Source organism: Prionailurus bengalensis, chromosome C2 (assembly GCF_016509475.1).
Source record: "Prionailurus bengalensis isolate Pbe53 chromosome C2, Fcat_Pben_1.1_paternal_pri, whole genome shotgun sequence".
Classification (NCBI taxonomy): Eukaryota; Metazoa; Chordata; class Mammalia; order Carnivora; family Felidae; genus Prionailurus; species Prionailurus bengalensis.
In genome coordinates this window covers 72,119,213-72,139,807 of record NC_057350.1, presented here as the reverse complement: position 1 = coordinate 72,139,807, position 20,595 = coordinate 72,119,213, and the positions used below count along the sequence as shown (strand labels likewise).

Genomic DNA, 20,595 nt, shown 5'->3' with positions numbered 1-20,595 from the left:
CAGTGAACGGAGGGGGGGTCTCAGGCCGAGTCAGGATGAGGCTCCTTTCCTGTGAGCCTCTTGGGTGGACCTCCTTATGTGGGAGGTCTTGATTCCCCAGGACCTAATTGGTGGCAGTGGAGCTCAGGGATCATGGAGGTAGCCAAGGAGCTGAGGGGAGCTGTGGCCCTGCGGTCAGTGGAGGTGGGGTCGAGGCACCTGGATGTCTCTGGGGGTCAGCAGGTGGTGCTGCGGAGAGGCGAGAGGCGGCGGCTCCTTGGAATGGAGGCTGGGGAAGCGATTGGGGGAGGGGCCGGTCGCAGGCCCGGCATAGGTGACGGCGACCATCCAACCATCCGGGCTCGGCTCCGACACTGGCCAACCAGCGGTGGATATGAGGCTGTGGGTGGGTATGCTGTGGGGTACGGACCGGCCTTCTCGGTTGAGGCGCTCAAGCAGCCCCTGCCCTCCTTCTGGAGGATGCTGGAGGCCCGGCCCCTCGGGACGCAGGGCAGTGACGCTGCCGCTGCCGGTGCCGCTGGAGGGGCGGGGGCTGCGGGAGGGCTCTGCTCTCCTCCCTGGCTCTAACGCCCGGGAGTTTGGGTGCCATGGGGGAGAGATCTGCATATCAGCGCCTGGCTGGGGGTGAGGAGGGACAGCAGGTAATGGGAGAGGCCTGGGGGATAGCCAGGTAGCTGGGTCCTAGACCCCATCATGTGCCAATGAGCTGAGGGCCCAGCCCTGCTCCGCAGCAGCCTCTCAGGAGTGAGGGGCGTCTGTGCTTCTGGGCCCCGGGACAGATCCTGGGGGCTGAGAGGCTGGGTAATGAGGTATTTGTGTGTGTATGTGGTGGGTGAGGGGCAAGTCAGTGGTGGGAAATTACTGATGCTGCCACCTGCCTCAGTGTCTCCGGTTTCTCTGGGACCCAGTTAAACTGCCTTTTGGGCTTTCTTCAACACCCGGTGGGAGCACCAGAAGCAGTGCCAGGCTTTGGGTGTAGTCTTTTATGGGCACTGAGTCCTTGTTCCCTGGACATTCCTGCTTACTTTTGAATATGCATATCAAGCGAAATGCCCTTATTTGCTTTAGGAAATATGATCGTTATTCGTGGGGCTGCTTCCCTTCTGCTTGGAGATCAAGCACTTTCTCTCTCGGTCGGCAGAGGGCGATAGCTGACAGGACTAAGGGGGACAGAAAAGGTGGAGGTTGTTTTCCGGGTCTGAGAGAAGGGGTCCAAGAAGTGGCCTGAGCTCTGACCAGGCTTTGCTTTTCCTCACAGCCTTTTGCAGCTGGATTGCTGACCAAGTTGCTGAGGCTTGTTCTTACCCAAGGTCTAAGGGAAGAGTCAGGCATGGGGTTCTGAATGATTTGGGACACATCTTTTGGGGGTGGCTAGACTCTTCAATCTGGCCATTCTGATCCAGCAGCCCCCCTTTTGCAGTAGAGGGAGTAATTTTGCTTAAATTGTCCCCTAAAGTCAGGTCCCTGGGGCTCCTTCAGGGTGGTGCCTGGTGGGAAGTAGGCAGTAGGCTTCTCTGAGCCAAGGGCACTGTCTGCCAGGGTTTTGGGAAAAGTCATTTCCAGTGTGATCTCAGCCCGGCCTTATCTTGTCTATTAGCTCTGACCCCAGCCTCAGACTGGTGATTCACTGGACCAAGGGGAGGCTATACCTGGCTGGATCCACGAGCTTTGTGTGGTAGATGACACAGGGATGAGGAGGAGGGACTGAGAGCTTGAGAGCTGGCATGTCCCCCAACACCCACACCCCCCACCCCTCCACAGGGTTGGACCAGGAAATGGCTGACCTTTCAGGTAACCTCCCTGCTAAGAAGGCTGGGCACTAAGAGAGGCCCTGGAAAGAGAGCCTAAGATGCTAACTCCCCAAAACTCTCACCCAGCTGTCTGCCCCACCATCCAGCTGGGGTTCCCAGAGCTAGTAGCCAGCTGGATAGGGACAAGAGAACAGTGTACAAGAAACGGGCTCTCTGGACATGGCTGCTGATGGGGGGAGGGGTTGCTGAGGGAGCCTGTGAGGACTTCCTGCAGCTGTCAGGTGTGTCTGGGGGCTGTAGTGAGGGGGGTGTAGGAGCAGCTGGTACTCTTGAGGAGGGGCAGAGGGATCATTTGTCAGCTGTAGGAACATGGGGGGCCAATGGGGGCTTGGTGGAGTTTCTCCAGTTCTTTTTAGCTGAGGCTGTTGCCTGTGTTCGGGGGTGCCATACAAGAAACATCCTATAGCCTAGAATCCTGTTGCTTTGGAGTGAGGACATCCCAGCAGGGTCTAGGGGCATATTTGTTTGTTTAGAGGGGCTTTGGATCTTAGCTAGCTGGTCTGGGGGAGGAGGCACCCTGAATGTTGTGGGCAGTGCAAGGCAACCCCAGGGGAGGGGGTGGAGATTCCTCACCCCCACAACCCCCCTCGCTCTTGGCTGGACTGCCCCACTCTGGCAGGCTGCCGGCCTCCTATTTCCGTCGGGCACCAGGGTAACAGGGCCACATTAGGGCCTGAGCCAGGAGACGCCCAGCCAAGACTGGGACTGGGAGATGGGGGAGGGTCTCTGAAGGGTCTGCCTGCAGGGCCCAGGAATGTCTGTCTGGGGTCCAGGCCCTCAACTCAGGCTGTGTTCTAGCCCCCACAGCCCCAGACAAGCCCATGTAGGAGCCTGTAGCCCCTCTTTGTACGTTGCTGCTTGATTCACATAGCCCCCACCCTAAAATCCCAAGAGTTGTCTGCAGCTATGGGGGCTGGGGTGGAAGCCAAAGACAGGGGGCCTTGTGTATGGGGAGGCAGGGGGGCCAGCGCGGGTGGCTGGGAGGAAGAGTCCCCTCATTCCCGCCACCCTTTTGGCAGTGATTCAGAAAGGTCCTTTTTCAGCCAGTGTCAGAGCTGCTCAGCCGGGGAGGGAGGGACGAGGGAGGGAGGGCAGTCAGGCGGGGGAGCCAGGGAGTAGGGCTGAGCTGTGACCACTGCACTGAAGAGAAGTCAGAGAAACAGGACAGAGGACCCAGGCTGCAGCCAGCCTAGAGAAGAGCTCACCTCCTGCCAGACTAGCCAGCTGTGGAAACAGCTGTGCAGCAAAGAAAAGGAGCCCACCCTCTTCTTCTGTCCCATTTCCCACTCCTGTTGTGGGATTTGGGGGACTCCTGGAGCAGGTCTTTGGCCAACTTCCCTTCTGGGCAGAACCTTAAATTCAGGAGCTAAAGGCTCTGCTCCCTCATATCTTGGGCCAAAGTCCCAGGGTCCCAGTCAGGGGGTCCAGCTCCGTGGAGATGCCAGCAGCCCGTCGGTTCCCTGGCCTGGAGCTTTCTTTCCCTCTCCTGGCCAGACTACGGCGACGCCTGTACACAGTGAGTGGGGGCTGGGGATGTGGGTAGGACTGACTGGGGACTGGGTCAGCCCCTCAGAGCCAGCACTTCACTGAGGAGCAGAGGACAGGACTGAGAATGGCTGAGGGCTTGATAGGGGTTCTGAGACCAGGGCCTCTCCCCTCAGCTGCTGCATTCTGGTTGGTGAGCATGTTAGCAAAGTGTATGCGGGAAATGTGCGTGTCTGGAGAGTGCCACGCCACACGTCAGACACAGGTGTGGGACTGTGGGTGTGCTGGGGGCCAGGCACACGCACAGCTGAAGACTGTGAGCAGGGTGGGGGGGAAAGCTTCAGAGACAAAGAAACTTGGCGGGGAAGGGGCACTTAGCCAAGGGGAAGGGGCTTATCCAGGGTCACCCTGGTGGTAAAGACAGAACTAAGACCCTGATTGCTTTCTTCTCACTGGGATCCCAGTGTTCTTCCCTGTCCCCCACACACCCCTGCGCAGAGCAACCCTGTCCCTGGGGCTGGTGAGCAGGGAGGGGAGTGTCCAGCTGAGCAGGGAGATCTGTTAGCTGGTGTCTCAGGGAAAAGGAACATGCCAGACTGTGCTTTCTGCACAGCTTCAGGGGAAGGGCTGTGTGTCTCCCCAAGTCCTGACTACCCAGGGCATGGCTTTGAGCAGTTGCCCCCAGAGGAGGGTGGGAGTGGGGAGTCTAGAACCCTGAGACTTGGAGACTGGGCAAGAAGAGGAGGGAGACTTCAAACTGCTTGCCCTGCTGGCAAGCCACATCGTGGGGCATGTAGTGGGTGCAATTGCTTTGCTCCAGGGACAGGGTAGTGATGGTGGAAGTGCTGGCTGGCCCTGCCTGGCCAGGCTGCGGAGAGACACGGCCTAGGTCAGTGATTTTCACAGTGCACCTTTGGGGCCTTCTTCTGGAAAGCAGCAGTGCCCTGCCCTCTTAACGTCCACGGACTCCCTTGTGTGTAACAAATGGTTTTGTTGAGGATAAGTGAGTTAATACAGCTAAACGCTTAGAACCGTGCCTGGCATATAATAAGTGTAGTTGAAATGTTAGAGTTATTTTTATAGTTCTTCTTAAATAAAAATAATAAAAATATAACTTTTTTACTGTGTGTGTGTAGTCAGTCAACACGATGTCACCTGTAGTATAAAGGAGAAATAAAAGGAAAGTGATGATAGCATTTCATGTATTCTGGTATGTCTGTACACTCTGACGTGATGAGGTAGTCAGTGCTAACACCTCTAGGAGGACCACCGTGGAGGCAGCGTCTACAAGTGCTGACCGAGAGTGGGGTTTGGAAATAATAAGGGCAGGTTGCCTTCAGTGACATTTTTCTGATTAGTGAACAACTTTTGCTAAGTTCTGAACAAAGCAAAGGTCAGTGTTCCCTCATTTTACACCATAGTTCTGTTCTAGGAAGATTCAGTGTGTATTAAAAACCAAAAAATACATTTTTGCTCATGTTAAGATGGAATTCGGTTCTAGGTTCAGATGTTTATAAACCAGTTTTTCACCCGCACGAATTAAGTTGTGTGGGATTTGGGACAATGTGTGAGACTCCCCTGCACATTACAGGATAACTTACATTCTTGTCCCCCAGTCACCCACTAAATGCCACTAGTGGCCCCCCAACATCCAAGAATGTCCCCTAGGAGGCTGCACAGACCTCATGGGAACCATCTAGGTAAAGGGTCACAGCTTGAAGTTTAAAAACCCCCCTCTGGCCCAGCTGCCTTGGTGGAAGAGCCAGGGTTTGAACTGAGGGCTTCTCATTCCCGTTTGTCACTCTTTGCGTTGCCCTGAGCTGCCTGGGAAGCTCTGATGTCCTGCTGCTAGGCTGGCAACACCGCTGGGAACTGTGGGGGCAGGAGGCTCATGCTCCGCCTGGGCTGCAAGCGCCGGCTTCTCTTGGTGAGCCTGTGTTGAGAGCTGGAGGCCAAGGCCACCTCTGATTTGTGGGGTGTCGAGGGGCAGCTGGCCTTTTCCTTCTTGTGGGTTTTCCTCCGTGGGGATTGAACACAGGTCAGGGGCCGGCCTGGACAAGCTCTCAGCTCTGTTGGGTCTTAATTGGACAAGGATGGGCTTGGTGTCCGGTGGGCCAGGCTGCTTTGTGTTATGGGTGCCCTGTCCTCTTTCTCTGGACCGCACAGAGTGTAGGTCAGAGGTCACTCTCTGGTGGCCTATTGGCTGATTATAGCCTGCACATGTGTTTTGCTTGGCTTGCACAGCGTGTGTGTGTGTGTGTGTGTGTGTGTGTGTGTATTTCAAACTTGAATTAGTCGATATAATTAAAAAGTCAAGAGAAAGATGTAATGTTAAGTGAAAACAAGAAACAGAATGGTGTGGGTAATGGGTAAATGTGTGTGTGTGGGGGGGGGGGGGTGAAACAAAGTCTGGAAGGATGTGTAAAAGTCATTTATGGCAGCTGGTTTTGGGGACAGGGGGCTAGGTGGCTGTGCAGTATGGCAGGGAATGAGACTTTATGGCTCCTGTGTGCTTTTTGAATATCTTACCATGTGCATATATTACCTTTTCAAAAAGAATTTTAGTGGTCAGATTTCACATATAGATTCAGATTTCCAGTATTTCTTGAAAAAATTAAAAGCTTTGATGACATTGGGCAGTAGTCTATGGTGACAACTGTTGATGGAGCTAAGCAGGACTGCCTCTTTGAGCTGGCATCTGAAAGCTGACCCCAGCCAGCCTTTGCCTGCCTCTTGTCTCCCACTCACTGTGGTTCTAAGGGGACTTGAGTGGTCTGTGGGATGGTGAGGGGACAGCCTCTGGTGGTGTCAGGCATTGGGTGAAACTTAGCTAGAGCTCATCTAGTCCACAGTGCTTTCTTTCCCTGGGGTCCACCAGGTCCAAGGAGCCTATGGATAGGTCTCAAGGGACCCTGCACCCCCCCCCAATTGTTTTTTTTTTCTATTTTTTTAATGTTTATTTATTTTTTGAGAGAGAGAGAGACAGTGTGTGAGTGGGGGAGGGGCAGAGAGAGGGAGACACAAAATCCGAAGCAGGCTCCAGGCTCTGAGCTGTCTGCACAGAGCCAGACATAGGGCTTGAACTCATGAACCGCGAGATCATGACCTAGCTGAAGTCTGATGCTTAATCGACTGAGGGGAGGCACCCCTCCCCCACCAATTGTTTTTTAAAATATTTTAAAAATATTTTTTAAGTAATCTCTACAATACAAAACCCTGAGATCAAGAGTTGCATGTTCGACTGATTGAGCTAGTCAGGCGCCCCACCCCCCAATTTTTTAATGGAAACTTCATGAGTAAGAATGTGTATGTTTTCTTGGAAACATAATCGATAGTTTTCATTGTTCTCAAAGGGCTTGTGACTCTCTGAAAGCAGAGAGGTTGATCTCATATCACTCAGCCACAGATCACAGAGTTTGGGCTTAAGACCCTGACTCCAGGGCCTGGGCTGTATTCCAGTTGCCCTAATTCTACCCTTGTTGCTGGCAGGAAGAGGGGCACAGGAGTATAGGCCATTCTGTACAGTTGTTTTGGGGAGCAAGAACATGGTTTGAGTCCTTCCCTTGAAGCAGTTTAGTAGAATGTGGGTGAGCCTAGGACACTCGGGACAGGGTCCCCTGCCACCTCCCTGTACCCCTTGGTCCCTGAGCCATTCTTCCCTCCCCACAGAGGCTGGGGAGCAGCAGCATGCAGCCCGAGGAGGGCACGGGCTGGCTGCTGGAGCTGCTGTCCGAGGTGCAGCTACAACAGTACTTCCTGCGGCTCCGCGATGACCTCAATGTTACCCGCCTGTCCCACTTTGAGTATGTCAAGAATGAGGACCTGGAGAAGATTGGCATGGGCCGGCCTGGTAGGTGGGGATATTGGCCTTGCTTGTTGCTTCCCCACTGACCGTTTACCTCCTCTATCCTCAGGATTGCCAGTTGGAAGAGCCCTCCTCCTTATTCCATGGGGTGGCATAGCTGAGAACTCTCGCTGCATCAGTAGATGCTGCACGCAGTGAGTGCATGAGAACAGTTAGCAGTTGTAAAGGTGAACTGGAGTGTGAGGAGAATGAAGTCATACTTAAAGCTCTGGATTCTCAGGATTGAAAAAATACTGCTTTTGGTTTGTTCAGACGTTTGTAGGATGTATTTCCTCCATATCCTCCTCCTTTATAAACATGGCATTGAGTCTGCTCTGTTCACCATTCTGAACATCAGAGGGGTCAATGTCCAGAGATCTGTATGGAGAAGAGAAGATTAAAAACCCTCAGATGATTTGGAAATTTTCTCTTAATCTGTCTCTTTTTCTCTCTCCCTCGCAAAGATCTGCTTTAAATTGAACTCATTCTGTCTCTTTCCCATGCACAAAAATATGCTCTATAAGTTTTTATCCTAAAAGTAGTGATCATAGCATCTAGAAGCCATGGTATTCCTTGTAGAGTATTAGAAACTTATTAGTATATTCAACTTAAAATAGCTGAATAAGTAATAACGTGCTAAATTAGACACTGACATAGACTACTTTGGGATTGGATAGTTGGTATCTGATGCTAGTAACAATAAAATTTTATGGGAGAAAAACACAAAATTGGGTAAATCCTACACATTGCCTTTTTTTCCCCCTTGAGGGTTGGAAAAAGACCACTGCTGTTCAATTTTGGTGGTTAAACACCTCCATCTAGTTTGAGAACCACTGCCTAGAAGTGGAATGCTGTGACCATCCGGCTAACTATGGCCCCTGGTTGGTTAGAATGGTCTGTTTCCTTGGTGTCATTGTGCTGGGCAGTATCTAGTGGTGGGCCCACCCCAGGGGGACCAAGGAAGCATGCAAGTGGGGGCCCTGGGGGCTGTGAACTACTTTAACAGCATTTGATTCCCCTTTTTTCTCTGCAGGACAGCGGCGATTGTGGGAGGCTGTGAAGAGGAGAAAGGCCATGTGCAAACGCAAGTCTTGGATGAGCAAGGTGCGTGAATGAGGAACAAGATGGGGTGGGCAGCCTTGCAGGCCCAGCTCTGATGTTAGTCCTAGGAAACTCCCCCATTCCCAGGCAGGTATGATCTTGTATTTTGTACAGACTTCCCTCCTCCAAGGTCTTACCGGGCAGGGTACTTGTAGGACCACCCAGCTAAGTGTCTGTCTCCACCAGAGATGGCACGTGAGTAGCCTGTGTGCGGCGATGGCTTTACCTCCCCTCCCGCTGTGCAGTGGCGCTGGGTGTGGAGCAGGCACCCGTTGACGAGTGCGCCGTAACTTGAGCCCTTGCTCAGTCTGAGTGTTGGGGCCAGTGTCCAGGACAGAGTGGTGGGGACTGTCTGGACCTAGCACATCTTTGCCTTGCTTCCCTCCCCCGCCCCCTGCCCTCCCTAGTCTGCAGAGGGTTTCTCTGGTCATCTGGCCCTGCTGACCACTTCCTTCCCCACAATCTGCCCCCCTTTCCCTTTGCCCTAATTTGGGTCTGTGGAGTGGTGAGTCCCTGGTCTGACTCAGTGGAACTTTGCCCATTGTCTGGAAGACAATGCGAGAGGAAGTGAACCAGCCAGGGGCCTTCCCTCCCCACTTCTGGCCTCAGGGCTGGGATGGGGGGTGGGCAGGGCAGAACAGCTGGACTAGGATTGGGCAGCAGAGATTTCCTGGCTGCGATCTGGCAAAGGGGCTGTCTCTTGGGAGCCTGTGGCCTTTTCTGGGGACACTGTCCTGGTCCCTTGCCCAGGTTTTAGGGAAGGATGAGTTTGTTGGGCGAGTGAAGGTAGGAGGGAGGAGCTGTGCGGTGTGCCAGGGTTTGGGGGTCTTGGACCACCATGCAGGAGGTCTTCAGGTCAGTCAGCGAACCTCTCCAGACTTGAGGCATGTCTTCAGTAAAACCGTGGTGGTGGCACTTGTGCCCAGTTCCCCTCACGGGGCGGCGGAAAAGGTCCCTGGAGATAAAGGCTGTGAAGGGCCTTGTTAGCTGAACACTGCTTACAAACATAAGAGATTTCAGTTACTAGGATGAAGGACGGAGCAGTGGCTAGAAGAGGCTCTCAGATTGGAAACGCGCCTACCCCATACGGACAAGGTTCTGCCAGCCTTTGAGGGGCAGGGGCCCAACTGGACAGAGTCTGCAGCCTGAGGCCAAGGCTTTGGAAGCCCCAGTCAGACTAATGGGGCCAACTGTGCTACTCAGGGTCTCCTTCCTCCTGTCCCTTGACCTTTGACCCCTTCCCTCCACATCCCAGGTCACAGAGTCACCTTCAGTCTTCATTTCCCAGCTCTCAGCTCTAGCTCCTCCAGAAACCCAGCTGTCTTCCCAGGCCTTTCCCCAGCAAGACCTTGCTTCATCTGCACATACCCCCCACCCCCACCCCGCACACATTCACGGTCCAACCTCAGGCTCAAATTATCCTCTCCCCTGGCAGGATGAAGGGCAGTCAGCTCCCCAGGGAGGGTGGAGACAGACAGCGCCAAATGGGCAACCCAGAGAAGGGGCCAAGGCTAAAAATGGACAGGGAGGTGTTTGTGGAGGGCCCCTCAGGCTCCTGCCCATCTGCTCTGGTTAGGGGCCCGAGTCTGTGCTGGGTAGGGGGATAGGGAGGGACAGGTGGTGCACAAGATGGGTCTGGAGTGGCTTTAGGCTGTCCCTGACCCTACAGCTGGGTGTGGGGCTATGGCAGTCATGAGCTACATGCCTGTCAGTCCATTTCTGGCACATACTCTGAGGCCACACTGAGACTGTGGGTTCCTGTTTGAGGGTGTGATCTGGAGGTGAGGGGTGGGTGGGCCTCCAGCCAGGCTGCCCCCTGGCAGTTTGGCAAAGCCAGGACCTCTCTCGAGGCCTAGCCGAGGATCCTGTGGGCCGGACTGAGTGACTGGCTCTGGGACCTCAGAGTTCCATCTGGCCCCTGGCTGCCTTCAAACAGGTGTTCAGTGGAAAGCGACTGGAGGCTGAGTTCCCTCCTCATCACTCTCAGAGCACCTTCCGGAAGACCTCGCCCACTCCAGGGGGCCCAGCAGGGGAGGGGCCCTTGCAGAGCCTCACGTGCCTCATTGGGGAGAAGGACCTGCATCTCTTCGAGAAGCTAGGAGATGGCTCCTTTGGCGTGGTGCGCAGGGGCGAGTGGGACGCCCCCTCGGGGAAGACGGTAAGCTTTCTGGGTCATGTGGGGTGTGCCAGAGGGACAGGCCTCTAAGAGACTCTGGCAGAGTCCATCCCCACTCTCCCTCCACCCTGGCCTTCCCCGACTCTACCCTCTGAGGCAGATCTTTCCCCTCTGCTGGGATGGTGGTGTGTGTGGCTGGGCACAGATCAGAAAGGGGCTTCCTCTGGACTACATGCTCAGGTTTAATTAGACACCTCTGTTTCTTTTTTTAATTTTGAAAATAATTTACTTACTGTAAAAGTTTGAAAACTTTTTAAAAAATAAGAAAAAACAATTGTTTGTAATCCCCTCACTCAGGGGAAGCAGAGTTAGCATTTCTGCTTTTTTTCGCCCCAGGTATTTTGTTGAATTTGGTGAAGATACAAATTTTGAATGCAACTTTTAAAACCTTGCCTTTTCATCTTGGTATTCTAAACATTTTCCCCAGAAAGATAGGTAGCATGTATACAATAAAGCACATAGTTCTTGAGTGGACAGCTTAGTGAATTTTTGCATATGCACGGACCTATGTGACCACTGCCCAGATCATGATTAAGAGCAGTTGCAGCGCCCAGAAGGCTCCCTCCTGCCTCTTCTACTGAGTATCCTCTTTATCCAAGGGAAGCACTATTCTGATTTCTGTCACTATAGATTAGTTTCTTGTCATTATATTTACAGCATTTTCCTTCCACACCAAAAACATTTTAATTTTTTAATTTTTTTTTTTCAACGTTTATTTATTTTTGGGACAGAGAGAGACAGAGCATGAACGGGGGAGGGGCAGAGAGAGAGGGAGACACAGACTCAGAAACAGGCTCCAGGCTCCGAGCCATCAGCCCAGAGCCTGACACGGGGCTCGAACTCACGGACCGCGAGATCGTGACCTGGCCGAAGTCGGACGCTTAACTGACTGCGCCACCCAGGCGCCCCACCAAAAACATTTTAATATTCCATCTTATTACAAGATTTTAATATTCTGTCATCATACTGATCATCTCTTATTTTATGGTTGCTGTTTAATCTGGACGTTCCCCCAGGAAGGAGAGGCCCAAGGGAGGGCTGCCCTCTCCCAGCCAACCCACAGGCACCTGTGGACATACATGCTCATCCATCCAGATGAGCAGATCTGAGGCAGGGATATTTGGGCTGAGTTGGAGGGAGGGACAGTTTGGCTCAGAGTGTTGGGGCCTGGGACCTGTCCTGACTTCTTCTGCTCCCCACTCTGGGCAGGTGAGTGTGGCTGTGAAGTGCCTGAAGCCTGATGTGCTAAGCCAGCCAGAGGCCATGGATGACTTTATCCGGGAGGTTAATGCCATGCATTCCCTGGACCATCGAAACCTCATTCGTCTCTATGGTGTGGTGCTCACGCCGCCCATGAAGATGGTGAGTGCTGTGGGCAGAGGGCAAGGTGCTCAAGCAGGGTCTCTGGGCCCCCAGATCTGCCCCTCCTCCTGCCTGTGTTACTCCGTCCATCCTGACAAAGATGCTTTGGTCCCCCACCTGATGTGGCAGACTGGCTCCTAGGGGGCCCAGCCTACTGTGTCCGCTGGAGCCCATGTCTGTCTTTGGATTTTGTTTGTGCTCATTGACAGAGAGTCGCACTCACAGGAGGGACTGGCCCTAGGGTTTATTTTTTATTTTTTATTTTTTATTTTTATTATTATTATTTTTTTTAGAGTTTAGTTTTTAGAAATTCTAATCTGAGCCTCTGTGGGTTGCTTCTCTCGGGCCTCAGGTTCCCACGTTACCTGGAGGGAGAGGCTTGGGAAGCTGTAGAACTCTCAGAGGTCCCCCGAGAGCAGGCCAGGAAGGAGCATCCAGCTTGGGGCACTGAGGGAGGGGCAGGGCTCAGCCACGCTTATTCCTCCTGCCTCCTCCGTGGCCTCAGGTGACAGAGCTGGCGCCGCTGGGATCGTTGTTGGACCGGCTGCGCAAGCACCAGGGCCACTTCCTCCTGGGAACTCTGAGCCGCTACGCCGTGCAGGTGGCTGAGGGCATGGGCTACCTAGAGTCCAAGCGCTTTATTCACCGTGACCTGGCTGCCCGAAATCTGCTGTTGGCCACCCGTGACCTGGTCAAGATTGGGGACTTCGGGTTGATGCGTGCACTACCCCAGAATGACGACCACTATGTCATGCAAGAGCATCGCAAGGTGCCCTTTGCCTGGTGAGGGACAGGTGCTGCCGGCTCACAGGGCCTGGACCCCGTGCTACCCCTCTTGGTCCCTGTGTTTCCAGGCCTTCTGTAACCACAACAGCCTTTGTTTTCTCTGGGTCTGGGATGCCCTTCTTGTGCGCAGTCCATTCACTCATTCATCCAGGAATTCTCTGGGCCCATGTACCAGGTACTGTGGTGCACGGGGATAAGTGCTGCGGGAGTTCAAAAAGTCATCCTATAGGACTCCGTATTAAGCTTCTGAAATACCAGAAGTTCGCCAGGCAGACTGGTTGGCAAATATGTTCCAGGTAGAGTTAGCTGCAGGCAGGGCCAGACCATACTGGGCCTTGTAGACTGACCAGGGATGTTTACCTGCACACTGAGGTGCTACCTGGCCCTACCCTAGCTCCTGTGTGAACTCATCCTGTGCTGACACCATCGTGGTCCACTGGCTTTGGAGGCGCCCAGAGGAGTGTAGTCTCCTTGTTTTGGGGCGGGAGGAGTAGATCTAGTTCTTGCCAGAGCACCCTTCTCACCCAGGATGCATGGTCACCCTAACTAATAACTGATTTTATATGTAGAGTGACCATACATTTCAGATTACGTTATGCCTGTTGTTCTGGAGTAATTAATAGCACCCCCTTCACACCCAAGCATCCTGGTTTGGATGGTAAATTATAAGGTCCCCTTATCATAGCACTGTGAAATAAGCAGATTATTGTTACTCGCATTTCACAGATGAGGACCGTGAGGCTTTAGAGATCTTGAGTGACTGTCCCTGGGTCCCACCCCCTTTGAGTGGCAGGGCCAGCTCTCCAGTCCCGGGAGAGAGTCTTTGATACTCCATTCGGTCAGCTTCCCTGTCGCTCTGTACCTCACCCCACCCCGGAATACCCCTTTGCTGGCCTCACTGCAGTGACATTTCTCTTCCTCACCTAAAAGGGAGTCCCAGAGGGAGTGTGGGATGTTTGGGTGAAGTGAGTGTAACTATTTCCACCCGTTTTGGTTCTTCCCCAGACCCTATCCAAATTTCCCACCCACACCTTCCTGCTGAAATGACCCAAATCCCAGGATCCTGCCCCAAATCCGGAAATTGTCATCCTCCCACCACAATTAGAAAACAGCCTGAGATCTTATCCCCTCACCAACTTCTGTAGCCTCTGACCTCCTGGCTTCCCTGACCTGGGAATTTCACCCTCTTCCTACCCCAGGCTTCATGTGAATAAAGACATGAACATAGATGATTTTCTCCATCTGTGCACCCCATAGTCAACATGTCCTGTCCCTGTTCACTTTGCACGTGTCCCAGTACCTGCTGTTGAGCCTGGCACACAGGGTAACAACACGTTTGTTGAATGAATATGTTCTGTCCATTGGGCTGATGTGGGTGGGTGTGCTCTGAGGGGCCTTCTTTTTGACCCCTGCCTCTGCCAGGTGTGCTCCCGAGAGCCTGAAGACACGTACCTTCTCCCATGCCAGTGACACCTGGATGTTTGGGGTAACATTGTGGGAGATGTTCACCTATGGCCAGGAGCCCTGGATTGGCCTCAATGGCAGTCAGGTGAGTGGCTGGAGATGTGCTCCCTACAGGATGGGTGGGGGTTGATTTGATTCCTGGTTCCCAACCTGGCCCTGTTGGAACTAGCTCTTATTTGCTGGAGTTCCTGTCCCCCTTGCCCGGTGTCTGCATGACCTCTCAAATAGTTGAGCAAAGAGAAGAGCCTCCAGTGGTCAGGAGAGGGGCAGACTGGGGCTTGCTCACATTCTTTTCCCTTGTAATAGCCACCTATCCAGAGGCCCCAGCCAGGGGATAAGGGTCAGAGGCCCAGGATAGGCTCTTGGAGACAGACCTTTTCTTTGGGGTGCAGGCATGGCAGCCCACAGCTCCAGTTGTTCCATGGGCTGGAGGGAAGGTGGGAAGTGAAGAGCTGGGTGCTCTGCTTGTGCTCAAACTGCACCACCCCACCGCCAGATTCTGCATAAGATTGACAAGGAGGGGGAACGTCTGCCGCGGCCTGAGGACTGCCCACAGGATATCTACAATGTCATGGTTCAGTGCTGGGCTCACAAGCCAGAGGACAGACCCACCTTTGTGGCCCTGCGGGACTTCCTGCTGGAGGTGAGGACTGGTCTGCCCATGGGGGCTGAGGTATCCCAGCAGGGGTCAGTCCCAGGGTGGGCAGTGACGGGTCTCCGCCCCCAGGCCCAGCCCACTGACATGAGGGCGCTTCAGGACTTTGAGGAGCCAGACAAGCTGCACATCCAGATGAATGACGTCATCACCGTCATCGAGGGAAGGTAGGGAGCTTGAGGCTGTGCCTACACTGCCTTGAAGGGTGCAGGGTGGAGGGGCCTGCTGGCTGAGAGCTCTTCTGCCTCCAAGGTTCCCATGGCAACACAGGCTGTGGGGAGCCTGAGCTGTGCAGTAAGGGGAGGACAGGCCCGGGTCCAGTCTTGAGTGCCTGGGGTTAAGTACCAGATGCTGCTGCTAAGAGGGATTTTCCCTGCCTAGCACCACCCTTTCACCCTTTTCCCACTCGGCTCCAGCCCTGGCTGTGTGGGTCAAAGCCAAACTGCCGATATGGTGAGGCGAAGGAAGTGGCTCAGCCTTGGCCCCACAACTAGGGACTCTGGAACTCCTGAACATTCCTCTCATCCTGTCTTTCTTCCCTTCCCACCTCCTCCCAGGACGGGACTCTAGACTACCCGGCTGGGTACCTGTCAGAACCCCAAAGCAGCCCCACCCTCTTCCTGGCAGCCTCTGCCCTCCCACTGAGCCCCACTGTCGCCTCCTGAGGCTCCCCTCCATTTTCTGCTGGGCTGCCCACCTGGGCTCCTTTGTCCCCAGTCCCCATTCCTTACCCGCCCCTGCCCAGACACCTGGGACACACGTCTCTGCCTCCAGGCAGCATCTCCTGAGTCATGTCTCCTACCTGTAGCCCCCATTCAAGCCCTTCTGCTAAGGAGGCCCTACCCACCACTCACCCCACCCTTTGTTATCTGATCCCCAGGGCTGCCGAGGAACTGGTTGGGGCAGGGCGGGGTCGAGGTGCCTTTGGGGTAGGGGGTGAGCATGGAGGACCAGGAAGAGGAGCAAGGCAGAGGAAATCCCCTGTGCTCCCAGCTCCTCTGACTCAGAGCCAGGCAGGGATGAGGACAGGGTTCGCTTCCTACAGAGCCCTTTCTACCTGGGCTTCAGGTCTGGGGGTCTGGGGCCTTTAGTTCATTCAGTCTGTGCCTCATGGGGTGTTGGTGAGAGGGGAGAGCTTCTGCGTTTGGTCAGAGTGATAGGGTAGGCCCTGGAGCCCAAGCTGGTTGTGGAGGAACATGACCTACCCTCACTGTGGCCCCAGCACCTCTTCCCCAGGCCAGGGCTTGCCTAGCCTTTGGGCCCAGTCTGAGAATATGAATGACAAACCAACAAGTTGTGGGGGTGAAGTTTGGGGAGTTGGTGGTAAACGAAAGCAGAAAGCTTTTAGATGGAGAGAGGCTCAGGGGACAGGAAGGAAGACAGTCTGTGGGTTTGGGGCTGAGGAGCCAGACAAGGGACTGGGGAGCATTCCAGAAATAGGAAGATTAGGGTGAGGGCCTGTCTAGAGGGGCATGGCAGGGTGTTAATTCAGAAGTCTGGACCTATATCCATTCCTACCTACAAGAGCAGGAGGACCTTGAACCTGACCCATCTTGTGCACCGTAGCCCTCAGGTCTTTACCTCCCCCATCCCTTGCTCTCAGTGGGGACCCAGTGGTCCCCAGCGGGTGACTCAGATGCTTCTTGTGTTCCTGGGATGTGTGTCTCTGGAGCTGGCACCCTGGGTTACCACCAGAGCTAGGCGGGCAACAGGTGGGGCCCCAGGGGAGCCGCTCCTCTTGGGAGGCACTGTGGTCGTGCCCTGCCCTGCCCTTGCGTCACAGCCTCCGGTTGGCCTGGGCTGCTGGCTCCGCAGCTGCCTGCCAGTGTGGGCTTGCTGGGCTCCTCCTCCAGGGCCACGGCCGACTTGGACCACAGCGCCTGCTCTTGGTTCCTGGAGCTGCTCAGGAGGTGGGAGGTGAGGGGCAGGAGGCCACAACAGCTGGTGAGGCTTTGGGGGTAGGCCTGTATGCGGATGGTACCAGAGCTTTAACTCTGCCCCCTTGTTTTTTCAGTGCCCAGATGTCTCTATGTTTGTTTGGCTGACTCTGTCTCCATGTCTCCTAGTGGAGGGGCTCTCTGTTCGTATGTGTCTTTTTGGGTCTGGGCTTGTACGTGTGGGTCTCTGTTTCTGTGTCTCCTCTTAGCCTGGCTCTCTGCTTTGTTTCTGCTCATCTGTCAGCCTTGGACTCCTCTTGCGGAAGCTGTGCCAGTGTTTGTTTCCAAGTGGAGTCTGAGAGCCCCCTTGTCCCTGGCTCTGATTGGTTCTGTAGGCTCAGTGTTTCTCGGGGTAGCAGGCAGTGGGCAGAGACAGGACACCTAGATGTTTTGCTGAGCCTGTGAGGTGCTGTCTAGATGGAAGGACAAATGATGACTTGGGTCTTTTCCATGGGTTCTTACTTGGAAATTAGGATGGCTGGCAGCTGTTTCATGTTCCATTTTTATAGATCTAGAGAAGGGAGACAGAGGTTTTGAAGTCCATCTTCTGGGCCTTGGCCTGGTCTGGCCAGGTCCCTGGAGCCTCTGCTCCCAGTGGTAGGTAGGGGAGGGGGATGCAAGGGCCTAGGTTGTCTCTCAAAACCAGGGGCTGCCTGGGTCTCTCAGAGAGAAGTGAGTGGGGTGGGGTTTTTGAGTAGAATATTCAAGCAACATTTATCAGCCATTTCTGGACTACTTTAGACCAGGAGTGGGACAGAGGTCTGAGATTTCCAGAAGCTGGTCCCAAATAGAGCAGGGCTTGTTCTCAGCTCAGGCCTTGGCTTCCCAGGTGCCACTCCACTTTGTACTTGTCCCAGGATACTGACAGGTAGCAGGAAATAGAGAGTTCGTGCTGGAGGTGCTGGCCCCTTCTCCTGTTCCCCCAGGGACTTCTGTCCTCACTGCAGTGTCTGCCCATGGTAGGCCTAGCCCTCCCATTGCTATGGAGACTCTGGCCTGTTCAAGGAGGGGGAGCGGGTGTGGCCAGTGCAGGAGGGTGGGGAGGGTGGCCTCAGTCCTCTCTGAGCTGCTGGTACTTCGGCCCTACTGATTCTCAGAGGGGCACAGGTAGGCAGCACGATATAGCATTGGCCATCTCAAGACTTACATTTGAGCCTTGTCGAGAGGATGCTGCTTCTGAGGGTGTCTGTCTTACGCTTGCCCTGCCCTCCAGCTCCCCTCCCCTAGTAGCACAGATCTTTTGGGAAGTGATGTCGGGACTTCCAGCAGTCCTGGAGGCTCTTGCCTCGGCCATACCTATAATAAAGGGAGGTGGGTTGGCATCTCTCACTTTCAGAAGTGGGTCCAAAGGAGCCCCTGTGTGTTCGGCTGCGCTGGCAAAAGGAAGGGGGTGGACGGAGTGACCTGCCAGTCTGGCCTTGCTCAGGGTCGACACAGGGAAGACAGGGTCACAGGGTGGAACTGGCCTTGGACATGCTTCCATTCTACTTTGAACTATCTCTCTGCCTCGGTTACCTCTCTCACCCAGGTTAATGAGCACCTCTGAAGAGGTGTGGAGAGCAGAGTCCAATGTCCAGCCTGGGGTTGGTGTTTAGAAGGTCTGTAAAGGGGTATGCAGAACCCAGGGAGCCGTTGGGTGCAGGGGTGGGGGTGGGCAGAGAGCAGCAGGGGGTCCCCTGGTGTCAGGCATCCCTCTTCACCCTGCTTCATGGGAGGCTCTCGACCTCAGCCAGTCCTTGGGACTGGGGTGCTAGGGGACGTTCTCTTCTCGGAACAGCCCTGCTGTTTTCCGATGGGCTTTGTCCCTTCCTGGGTGTTGTCCTCTCTTCTTGCTTCCTTTCCTGCCCTTCCCACCCTAGGGCAGGGTGTAATCACAGGGCTGCTGTGTCTGGTGGTAGGCTGGTCAGTGGCCCTGTTTATGGGGAGGCTGGGCTCCCAGCCCTCTGCCGTCCCACCTCTTGGCTTCCCAAGCACTGCTGTGCTCATGGGGTTTGACTTGTGATCTCCAGAGCAGGCTGATTGAGGTCGTGCTGCCCCAACGGGCCATGTCACCTCATGGAGGAGGGTCCAGGAGCTCAGCCTCCATCTGCCCTTGGTCCCTGTGGTCTGGCTCCAGTTTGGAGGAGACCTTGATGCTCCTGGCTGCCCAGGTGGGTGTTGACTGGGTGTGTGCATGTGTCCACTACAGCGGCATGAGGCTGCACTACCTCTGCCTTAGCTCAGATTCTGCCCGTGTCAGCTGGTGTGAGCGATCCTAGTGGCAGACAAAGGAGCTGCATCCTGCCACTTGAAGTGTCCAGGAGGGCACCATCCTACCCCAACCCCCACCCAGGCTCAGGCTTAGGCCACGTCAGTAGAGGTTCTGTGTCTGAGATCAGAGTGAGGGGGGGTGGTGGTCCCACAGTCAAGCCGCACTGGGAGGCTGGGTCCCCTTATAGACCCCTTATTTAAGACAAGAGTAGAACTCCCCAGGAGATGACCAGGGTTAAGGGCACAGGTCCCACAGCCCTGCCTAGAGGTGGTGGAAGACACTGGAGATACAAAAACTGGTGATGGGAAGGCGTGGGTTGCTTGCAGTGCTTCCAAATTCACAAGGGGCTGCATGCAGGAGACAGAGTGTGGTTGGGGGGCTTGGCTCCAAGCCCAGTGCTAAGGCCATGGTGTTCCCTTGGCCCCTGCAGCTCAGGATGCCCGGGAACTGGGCTGAATAGCAAGGTCAGGTGGCCAGAGGGTAGGGGTACAGGTCTTGCCAGGGAGGAGGGAGGCAAGGCAGATTTATAGGAAGGGTGGTAGCTGGAGACTAACAGCCAAATTTGAATCCTGAGTCTGCTATGATCTGTCTGGGAACTGTAGGCAAGTCCTGTCACTTATTTGTAACCTATCTGCTTATTTGTAAACTGTTGGAAAAGGTTGTCTGACCCACCTAAGTGTCTCAGGGTAAGGTGTGTATAAACAGACAGGCCCTGTACTGGGAGAGTGACAGGTCGTGGGGCAGGCAGGCTGATGACAGACCAGCCTGGTCTCAGAGCCACAGCCCTTGGGTCCCCTCCTGCCAAGATAGTCAGATATATTCTGGCTGGAGAGAGCTTGGAATGAAAAGGGTCCCACTTCCTGGGGCCACCTCACACACCCTGGTGTTCACCATGTCATCTCTGTTGAGCAGGGCTGAGAATTACTGGTGGCGTGGACAGAACACCCGGACACTGTGTGTGGGACCCTTTCCTCGCAACGTGGTGACCTCCGTGGCTGGCCTTTCAGCCCAGGACATCAGCCAACCCCTGCAGAATAGCTTCATCCACACGGGACATGGCGACAGTGACCCCCGCCACTGCTGGGGCTTCCCCGACAAGATTGATGAGTGAGTGCGTTTGTGGGGGTGGGGGTCACCTGTGGCTCCAGAGTCAGCAGCTCCTCCCTGGGCATGCAGGCTCTCACTGCCAAGGTCCTTGTCACAACAATAGGGCAGAGGGTCTCTTATTGCCTGAAAGCTGTTCCCTGTAGGCAGAACTGAGGTTAGGAGCTTCAGAGGATGGAGGCACACTTCTGTTTGGTGGAACCCCCCCCCCGCCAGAACACCGACCTTAGGAACATGGACTTGAGAACAGCCTCTGGAATGAGTTCAGCAGGAGGGTTTCTGTCATGCCCCCTAGTGTTTGTGTAGAGTCTGGGAGATGGAGCCTGCTGGGTCAAGCCCTGGGGTGTGCACAGGTGCCAGGGGGTGAGCTGGGGGCCCAGAGAAAGAGCTCCCTGTGGGGAAAGCCCAGGAGGAAGGTTAGGCAACACCCCCCGCCCCTGCGTGCTCACTCTCTACCTGGCAGGGGGTTCAGTCTCCTTTAAGTGAAAGGATGAGGTCACTGGGGACCTGTCCTCTGCGGAGGACACAGAGGAGAAGAATTAGTCACTTCCTGGGTGCCCTACCCCAGCGAGCCACCTGGCAGCTCCTCAGCCCAGGCTTCATGCCTCTCTGCTGGCCC

At 54.7% G+C, this 20,595-nt stretch overlaps 1 protein-coding gene across 17 annotated transcripts in view; it reads left to right on the top strand.

Annotated features, from left to right (window-relative positions):
* TNK2 (tyrosine kinase non receptor 2) overlaps nucleotides 1-20,595 on the top strand; it is a 46,380-nt gene that overhangs the window by 19,710 nt on the left and 6,075 nt on the right. For 11 of the 17 annotated variants that reach the window (XM_043594453.1, XM_043594450.1, XM_043594444.1 and 8 more), the window contains exons 1-10: nucleotides 2,954-3,327; nucleotides 6,966-7,146; nucleotides 8,174-8,244; nucleotides 10,178-10,399; nucleotides 11,627-11,779; nucleotides 12,285-12,562; nucleotides 13,988-14,114; nucleotides 14,526-14,672; nucleotides 14,757-14,851; nucleotides 19,785-19,979. In XM_043594453.1, the coding sequence (XP_043450388.1) occupies nucleotides 3,250-3,327; nucleotides 6,966-7,146; nucleotides 8,174-8,244; nucleotides 10,178-10,399; nucleotides 11,627-11,779; nucleotides 12,285-12,562; nucleotides 13,988-14,114; nucleotides 14,526-14,672; nucleotides 14,757-14,851; nucleotides 19,785-19,979 (1,547 nt within the window). In that variant the 5' untranslated portion in view covers nucleotides 2,954-3,249. Of the gene's footprint in view, nucleotides 1-2,953; nucleotides 3,328-6,965; nucleotides 7,147-8,173; nucleotides 8,245-10,177; nucleotides 10,400-11,626; nucleotides 11,780-12,284; nucleotides 12,563-13,987; nucleotides 14,115-14,525; nucleotides 14,673-14,756; nucleotides 14,852-19,784; nucleotides 19,980-20,595 lie in introns of those variants that run through there. The other 6 variants (XM_043594446.1, XM_043594458.1, XM_043594447.1 and 3 more) reach the window with 4 other exon arrangements.